The sequence below is a fragment of the Sinocyclocheilus rhinocerous genome, unplaced genomic scaffold (genome assembly GCF_001515625.1).
Source record: "Sinocyclocheilus rhinocerous isolate Xijiao unplaced genomic scaffold, SAMN03320098_v1.1 scaffold2538, whole genome shotgun sequence".
NCBI classification, from domain to species: domain Eukaryota; kingdom Metazoa; phylum Chordata; class Actinopteri; order Cypriniformes; family Cyprinidae; genus Sinocyclocheilus; species Sinocyclocheilus rhinocerous.
Genome location: NW_015626366.1, coordinates 100,374 through 110,212, shown reverse-complemented (window position 1 = coordinate 110,212; position 9,839 = coordinate 100,374). Strand labels below are relative to the sequence as shown.

At 36.0% G+C, this 9,839-nt stretch overlaps 1 protein-coding gene across 3 annotated transcripts in view; it reads right to left on the bottom strand.

The window, feature by feature from the left end:
• LOC107712206 (DENN domain-containing protein 1B-like) overlaps positions 1 to 9,839 on the bottom strand; it is a 97,270-nt gene that overhangs the window by 26,189 nt on the left and 61,242 nt on the right. For all 3 annotated transcript variants that reach the window (XM_016517368.1, XM_016517377.1, XM_016517383.1), the window contains 2 exons: positions 8,090 to 8,135; positions 5,481 to 5,582 (listed from right to left, as the gene is read on the bottom strand). In XM_016517368.1, coding sequence (XP_016372854.1) covers positions 5,481 to 5,582; positions 8,090 to 8,135 — 148 coding nt within the window. The remainder of the gene's footprint in view (positions 1 to 5,480; positions 5,583 to 8,089; positions 8,136 to 9,839) is intronic.

The following is a 9,839-nucleotide window of genomic DNA, read 5'->3' as shown; positions in this document are numbered from 1 at the left end:
ATATATATATATATATATATATATATATATACACACACATTATATATTAAAATTATATAATCATTTAAATATATTCTACAATCTTAAACGCATATTATATATATAATTAAATGTATTAATTTTTAAAAAATAAACTTTTCTAAAAATCTTAAACATGAAATAAATAATTACTTAATTTATATATCTAAATTACGTTTTCAAAAACTTTCTCTCTCTCTCTATATATATATAACTAAATTATATAATCATTTAAATATATATTCTACAATCTTAAATGCATGTTATGTATGTATGTATCTATCTATCTATCAATTTTTTTAATTTTTTTATAAATTGACAGAATTTCTTACTGTACATTACACTTCAATTTTGTCCTGTCAATATTTGATTCACAAACCAAGATTTGTGACATACAAATTCAAAGACAATGGTGATAAACTTCAATTTAATAATGGGGCGGCACAAGTGTGGCCAGTAATTGATCAGTCAGACTAATTAACCACTATACTTTGAGTAACATTAACGAGATGTGAGAGGGGGGCATCAGAGGGGAGCTTAGCTCTACAGGTGATAAACCTATTTGGCAGTGACATTTTTTAGTGTAAAGTCATTCAGCCTATGATCTGATCAAAGGGAGACTCCCCCATTGGGTCCAATTATAACTATGCTATTGTAGGAGGTGGAGAAGGAGGGGGGAGAAAAGATGAGTTATGTTGAGTTATGATATTCATAATCTATGCAGAGAGGCCTTTCCACTATAGGTCTTCTCCCCATAGCTGTGATCTTTTCAATTTACATCAAGCGAGGATGGCTGAGGATGAAAGTGCAGCCTCCGACTCGCTGAGCCCGCGGAGGGCAAACACAGGGCCTCATTAAACTCTACTGCATGGACTCCCCAACAGGGTTTGAAGTGCGTCAAGTAAAGAGCACGGGGTCAGAGGTGGCCCTGAAAACAGATCTCCATTTAACTCACCAGCTGGAGATGATAATTAGCAGGTGCATCACTGTCTCCTGCTCTAAAGGATGAGACCATGGAGATCTGCTCTGCGGTGGGCTTCTATTATACACCCGAGTTTCAACAGAACACCACTTCTGAGACACTCAGTCGCGCACACACACACACGCCGGCCCTCCTCGAGAGCTGAGCTGTTTATGGTCAAGGGATTTTAATTCATTGAACTGGACAAGCCGCGGACAGGCGCTACACACAGGCATATCCTCACACATATATTTTACACTTCTTCTGCCAGGCTTATAAACTGAGATCTGATGATTTTACAGCCTGACTGGATATTTAGAGTGAAATCTATACTTTACAAGAAAACTTATAACTTTTTCCATTACTTGTATTTGTCATATTTGTATATTGCTTAAACTTGCATGAGGCAAGATTATTGAAAATATGAAAAAAAATATATATATAAAGCTGAAAAAATTACCTAAAATACACAAGAAATTTTGAAAAGAAATGCATTTAAGAAATGACGAATTACAATGATTATGTGGACTGAGTTAATCATGCAAATAAATCAGCTCACAATATCGTCAGGTTACACTGTGACCCTTTCAGAGTATGGCTGAAAGACTTTTTTTAAAAACAGAGGGAAAAATATGTTTTGTTAAGGATTCTGTCCAGGGATGGAAAGCCGTTGGGAGGCAATTAGAGGACTACAAAGAAAAAAGAAATAGATATGAAAATCTTCTGCTTTCTTTTGATGTGCACTAGGCTGAAAAGTACATGTACAAAAAGACGAAGCGTATTTTAACTGTAATGCTAAAGGATCGCTGACAAAATGCAGGTCAGTGTCTTCGTAATACACAGTATACATTTGATATAAATAAATAAATACTTTTATCAGACATACATCAGGCATGCTAAAAGATTTCGGACAAAATGCAGGTCAGTGCCTCTTAGTCATTACATAGCATACGTTTAAAATAAATAAATAAATATATTTTTAACAAATAAATTAAAAATACAAAGATTTCTGACAAAATTCTTACTTTTAAAAATACATTTAAAATAAACTAAAATAATATAATAATAATAATTATAACAATATAAAATAATCAAATATATTTATAATATAATATAATGTTTATAATAAATAATATTATAAATAATATAATAAACCTAATATGAAATTAAATTATCCCAAAAAAAAAAATATATATATATACATGGTCACAAATATGATGTGCTATTTATCAGACAGTTATAAAATATATACATAAAAACTGAACTGAAACAAACAGAAAAACAAATGACCACTCAATAGTGTTCACTAGTTAGCATTCACAAAGCAAATTACTCCATCAATCACTGCTTCTTCATATGCTAACATAAGCATGCTGAATGCGCAAGTTACTCGATTTTGGTATGTGGAAGATATACAGCAAGTCTGTAAAAAAATGAAAATATTAATACCTCTCAAAATGCATTTTTCAGTTGTTGTTTTTTTTTGCATGCATTAAAACTCTAAAAAGTCTTACTGAAAAAGTCCTTTTGAATGTAAAATTACATGATTTTTAAGACATCTGCATTTGATTTCAGTCTGACACTCTGCGCCTTCAGAGTTTAAAGCAAAGCGCCAATCAAGTACAGTTATTGCTCATCAACAGACCAATAACGGCGGTGCCTTGAGGGCTGGACACTGCATTAGTCCACTCGGGCCGGAAATTAGCCCCACCTGTCCCGCACAACAGACCGATCCTTTAAGAGGCTCCTGAATGGGTTTGATTTGCGATGCCCCGGAAATAGAACGAGCGCTGAAGAACGCAACATTCCCACTTTCCCCAAACAGTAATTGTTTGGTGTGTCAGCTGATGTAGTGCTTGTTTTTGTTTTCTCTCGAATCCCAATTAAACACCACGCCGGCTGATCTCAGAGGAGACGTGCGGATATTGAGTTCCCTCAGATTAATTTGTTAACCTTCATTTGGTAGCTTAATATACACGAGGTGGGTGTGCAAACTCAAATTTTCGCTGTTGATCGAGAACGTAAACGACCAAACGCAGAAAGTACAAATATAAGTTGTGTGGAAGAGATGAAAAGGGAGACAACTGGAATGACACAAGCAGCAAAGACAGAGAAACTGGAAAAGTAAACAATAGATCTGGCGTAACTTGAACAAAAGTAATAAAGTCAAAAGGAATATTTTATCAAAACCGTCTCAGGATTGATACAGGACCTGTGAAAACAGAGAATCGCATCCAAATAAGACTTCAGCGCTGTTTGGTAGCACAATGGATTCATAATTTTCTATTTTTAGAGAGTTTTAATGACTGCACAAGTAAACACCCCATACCCTGCTACCAAATCCAATTATAATTGAATAAAAAAAAAAAAACAAGTTTCACAATGTTTAAGGAGGAGGAAAACACCTTCATTTATTTGTGAGAGAGCAAACTCTCCTTTTAACATAATTTCTTTTCTTTTTCTCTTTTTTTGCAAACTCAACAACCACCGTCATTAAAATCTCCTAAATATTTATAAATTCAGTTCTTGATGCAACTATAAAAACTTCAGCAAGAAATATCTTCTAAAACAAAGAAAATCTAGTTTGAAAAATAAAGTGCGCATGAAGAGTTAGACTAAAAAGGCATTAAAGTGATTTTTTTAAAAATATATATTTCTATATACGTTGGATCAAAAAGTCACGTTATACTCACCGACAGAGTGCACTGACTTTTCACACATCGAACAAAATAAAAAGTAGCATTTAAAGCGTAAAATTTATTTTGAACCTTTGTGTGACACTTCCAAAAAGTGTAGTGATTAAAAACGCAACCCAAAGAACAATCCGTGGACTTTCAACCCAGTCCCATCTGATGTTTCTAATAAAAAGGCATGTTTGAAATCATTCTCGAATGTTCGCCACATCCTCTCAGAGCCGCGGCAATTATTATCTCTATTTGTAAAATCCATAGGTTTGTGCGGAACGGAATCGCTACTGGCGTGGTAGCATTTCTAATAGTCAATAAATCTAAAATATTAAGTGTGAAATTGGGAAAAACTGCCATTAAGTGACCGACAGCGGAGAGCACAGCATAGGGTCCCGTCAGAAAAAAGGGCCAGGTAATTCAGGACAACTGTCACCCCTGACCCCTCTGAGAGCGGGTCTAGTGGTCAGACTCTCCCAATAATAAAGTCCACATGGTAAAAAAAAAAAAGCCTTCAAACACTTAATTAGATGAATCTCAAAAAGGTTCGGCTTGAATCAATAAAAGACTTGGGAGGAAAGAAAAGAAAAAAGAAATGCTCCAGGGTCAGTTATATTATATTTTGCTTTAGAGTTGTAAAATGCATTGATTTTTTCAGAGGCTGGAAATGCTAAAATCTGTTAATAAATGTGTATTTAAATCATTAAAAAGAAAAAAGTGATTCAAATTAATTGATTCAATTAAATTGAATCGACTGGTCCTTTATAAACACCAGCAAACTCCATGTGACAGACAATTTAAGAAGAGGAAAAATAAACCCAGAGCTTTTGCTCAATTTAAACATATTCCTTGAGTTATGAATTTTAATATCCCCAAAGGTATGATAACTAGAAGGAAAGAAAAATGAATTTTTACGGTGATAAATATATTATTGTAGGTGACATTTACATTCAGGTGGGGTAATTTAACATGATATGCAGAATACGATCTATCATTAATCAATGAAAAATTGCGCAAGAGGATCAAAGCAAACATGGAGCTGCCACTTAATTTATCACGCTACGAAGACAAAGAGGTTTTTTTTTTCCCCTCCGTCAGTTTCAAAAGACCCGACTCCTTTTTTTTTTTTTAACAACGCTCTCGGTTTGCAATTTAATTTACAAATGGGATGCCAGTGCTGAGATGGCATAACAGAACAGGCTGACTTTTTCTGCTTGGACAGATGTGTGTGTCCGTACAGTGGGCTTAAAACAAAAGAAAACGGAGAGAGAACGGTTATGTGAGTGTGTGTGTGTCTGAGTGTGTGTAGGTTTACTTTCACTAACTTCTGGGAACAATTTTATCTTTAAAATAAAGCAAAATTAGGGGAAACTAACCATTTGGGGAAATAAAGTAATTTTTATTATTATATTAAATTTATATATTTTTATATGTGTGTTTTACAAAAAAAAATACAAAAGTGTTTTCCTTTTCAGTTTTATATAACAACTATTTAGTTTTATATAAAAACTATTTAGTTTTATATAAAAACTATATTTATTATTTGACTCATTCTACTACAAAAGGAGGTTTTGTCAAATATATATTTAACAAAACCTCATTTTGGGGACATCTAGGCATGTCATCATTTGGAAAAAGGATGGAAAAAGGAATAATGTGCATCTAAAAATGCACATTATTCTTTAGCATTAGAGTTAGTCTGTAGTAATTATCATTAGATTTAAATAAAAACAATAGAAGTCTATGGTGTGTCTTCATTTAGATTTCTAGGTGTGTGTGTGTGTGTGTGTTTGTGTTCGTTGGTTTGGGACACTCACCACGTCACTGGGCAGGTTGTGGAGGTCGTCTGTGGGGCTTTCCAGGGTGTTTGTGTCCACGTTCAGAATGACCACATCCTCCAGAGATCTGCCCTTTACTCTCTGAAAACGCAACACACTTGGTTACACACCGTCCTGCCAATTCCCATTTCCTGTAACCATTTTAATAACCTAAACTTGATATATAAATACTCTTTTCAACAGTAGTTTATTTAAAATATTTTTATAAACTAACATTTTTGCAGTATAAAAATATTGTGTGGCTAAAATAAAATGTAAACATATTTTCAGCATTAAATTCCAGACAAATTCATAGCACATCTTTTTTGTAATTTTTTTTTCCTTCAACAATGTCAAAACCTATTCACATAAAGACTAAAGCAGGAATGATTTAAACACATTAAGTTAAAAACGCAAACACCAGATTCTCAATCTTTTTTGTTATTTTTTTTTCCTTCAACAATGTCAAAACCTATTCACATAAAGACTAAAGCAGGAATGATTTAAACACATTAAGTTAACAACGCAAACACCACATTCTCAAGAATGAATCCAGATGAAGCTTTTGAATTATTTTCTCTAAAACAAACCAAACCTACTCCAAAAATATTAAAGCCACAAAGATTCACAGAATCATTCTTGGAGAGCCAAAATATTCATTACAGAAATCAGTCATCGACAAATTATTTAGCAAACCCACTACAACTGTAATGTTAATTTTGAAGAAATTACACAATAAAAAGTTACAGCACTAGAACAAATGTCAAAAATTATACACACATATATATATACAGTGGGGCAAATAAGTATTTGATACACTGTCGATTTTTCAAGTTTTCCCACTTACAAAGAATGGAGAGATCTGTAATTTTCATCGTAGGTACACCTCAACTGTGAGAGACAGAATCAAAAATAAATAAATCCAGAAAATCACATTGTATGATTTTTAAATAATTAATTTCCATTTTATTGCATGAAATAAGTATTTGATACAATAGAAAAATAGAACTTAATATTTGGTACAGAAACCTTTGTTTACAATTACAGAGGTCAGACGTTTCCTGTAGTTCTTGACCAGGTTTGCACACACTGCAGCAGGGATTTTGGCCCACTCCTCCATACAGGTGTTCTCCAGATCTTTCAGGTTTTGGGGCTGTCGCTGGGCAACACGGAGTTTCAGCTCCCTCCATAGATTTTCTATTGGGTTCAGGTCTGGAGACTGGCTAGGCCACTCCAGGACCTTGAAATGCTTCTTACGGAGCCACTCCTTAGTTGCCCTGGCTGTGTGTTTGGGGTCATTGTCATGCTGGAAGACCCAGCCACGACCCATCTTCAATGCTCTTACTGAGGGAAGGAGGTTGTTGCCCAAAATCTCGCGATACATGGCCCCATCCATCCTCCCCTCAATACGGTGCAGTCGTCCTGTCCCCTTTGCAGAAAAGCACCCCCAAAGCATGATGTTTCCACCCTCATGCTTCACGGTTGGGATAGTGTTCTTGGGATTGTACTCATCCTTCTTCCTCCTCCAAACACGGCGAGTGGAGTTTATACCAAAAACTTCTATTTTGGTCTCATCTGACCACATGACCTTCTCCCATGCCTCCTCTGGATCATCCAGATGGTCTTTGGCAAACTTCAGACGGGCCTGGACATGTGCTGGCTTGAGCAGGGGGACCTTTTTTTGATTCTGTCTCTCACAGTTGAGAACTAACTATGATGAAAATTACAGATCTCTCCATTCTTTGTAAGTGGGAAAACTTGAAAAATCGGCAGTGTATCAAATACTTATTTGCCCCACTGTATATATATATATATATATAACAAACTACATTTTTTATATGCTTTTTATTTATTTGTGACAGTGTTGCAACTGTTTTAACGATGAAATATATACATAATATCTAATCAAATAATAAAACTATTCAGGCATATTGAACGAAGCACCACTGTGTTGAGCGGCGTAATGCTTCCACACAATGGTAGTCACGGTAGTGGCGACAAATCCAATAATTATTCCTCCAGTGCAGGTGGGAGAAACAGCCAAGTGTGTAAAAAATTTCTGGTTTGTCATTTTTGACAGTCGCTGCTACGGCGGCCCGTGTGCTGATTTGGTCTAATTACGTGCAGCCGGATTGGGGAGGGAGGTTTGGAGGGGGGGGACTGTCAGCGGGCGAACGTGTGATAAACACCAGCACCGCCGCGACTGTCAGCACTATCAGATCTGCGCGTGAAGCTATAGGTCTACCTCCAACCAACATGCCATTTCTCAATAACCACGCACCATCTCTTTGTTTCTCCGCCGTTTCACCGGCTCTTTCATTTCTCATGGGCACCCGGGAGATGAAAAGCAAAAAAAACAATGTGTCAATTTTTGTAGGTTTCCCCGCGCTCGGCGATGATGCATCAAAGTAGATGGCCGTTATTAGCATCTCAGATGGTTTGAATCCAGAGGGACGGCTGGTTTTAAGTGACCCGGAGTAAAAAAAGTAAATAAATAATGATGGTTTATGTAATATCAGAAAGCTGCGACTGGTAGCAGTAGTGCTTCTGATCAAGCGTCTCGTAAAAAAATGATGAACGGCTGCTGACAGTAGATTTATGTGACATACCTCTAAAAGGCTGAGATGAACTCCGACCAGATATGGCATGGGCGCACTGGAAACAGAGACAAACCACAGTCATTAGCAAATGCTTTATTGCATTTTAAAAATATTAATAATTCAAAAAATGCGTTGTTTTCTTTACAAACAAAACATATTCATAACACAGAACAAATATAACACCAGACAAACATTTTCGAAGCAAATAATAATAAACGAGGATCGCCGTGAATTGACATATCTTTGACGCAGCATGCATCACAAGCTAAACTTTAATAGAGTTCTCGGCCGTTTCCCGGAACGAGCGCTTTTGAGCGCTGAAGGTGATTAGTGTAATTGGCGAGTGTCACTTTTGAGTCTCGGTGCAGAGCGGGGCGAGGCAGGGCCGTGTAATTAGATAGGTTTGGGTAGCTGCTACAGTGCTCGCTCAATCAGGTTATGTGGCTAATAAGCTGCAGTCTCCCTCGCTGCATCTGTTAAGGCCACGGATTTAACTGACATGCAGGCACGCTGACATGCACGCACATGCACAGTGTGAGCCCCGTCACGTCATTGTTGTCTGTGAGTGTAACTTTGTTATAACAGCCTAATTCCCATCATTTCTAATAGCGTTCATTATGATCGATGCACAGCCTTATAATATGATAATGCTTTTTTTGGTATAATTAGATAGCTAAAATATGATAAATCGTCTCGGATGTCTGTGCTGGACTGGAAAACGGTGCTACTCTTAAAGCTGTATTTATATCAGCGTTGTATTATTCGACCACAAATATTTTCTTAGGAGCTCTGGTGTCAGGCATGGCAGCACAAGTCCGTCAATTTAAGGGTATAGGGTGTTCCGGTAGCTATAGAGCAGGGCAGTAAGTTAAGAGAGCGGTCACGGTTTTAGCCCACAGTCGGCATACGGAAATCAGTCTGCCTCTCAAGCCGTATATGCTCCTGATGGGTTAAAAAAGAAAAAAGCAAAGGAGATTGCATGCTGGACTTGGTGTGGTGGCATCAGTACTAATAAATCATGTCCTTCATAAACCCTTTGAGATCTCAGACATGGTGAAAGATATTCATTAGGATGAGGGGTATTTCAGAAAGTAGTACTGCATGTTCAGAAGCTCCATGTTACTGATGGACCGATATATCGGCCAGGCCAATTAATGGCCTAAAGTTTGGCCGAATTTTGAGAATGTACCTGCTTGGCCGATTAACAGAAGTCTGACCTTTTCAATTTCTTGTACTTAAATATTGTTAAATAAGTGAAACGTTGAGTAAAATAAAATTAGAATATATATACACACACACACACATGCATACACACACACTTAAGAAAGATTTGTATATATTATCAAATTACTTATACAAATTAAAAAATAATTTTGTGATAGACAGATAGATAGATGGATAGATAGATAGATAGATAGATATGACATTTATTTAAAACATTTAATCTAAAAAAAAGGAAATACATTGACAAATAAATGAATTAGACAGACTTATCTATGTTTTATGATATTAAATATATATCAGCTTTATCAGTCATTAAGCAGAAAGCAGCAGATTTCCATGAAACTGACTGCTCAAAGTTCCTGCTGCCCAGTGTGTGCTCATTATTAAATTTTGGCTTAAGATGACGATGGTTTCGACATAGAATGTAGTACTATCAGCTCCTAATCCACAGAATTCCACAGATTTCCCTGCAATCAGTGCAGAATATATATATATATATATATATATATATATATATATATATACACTACCATTA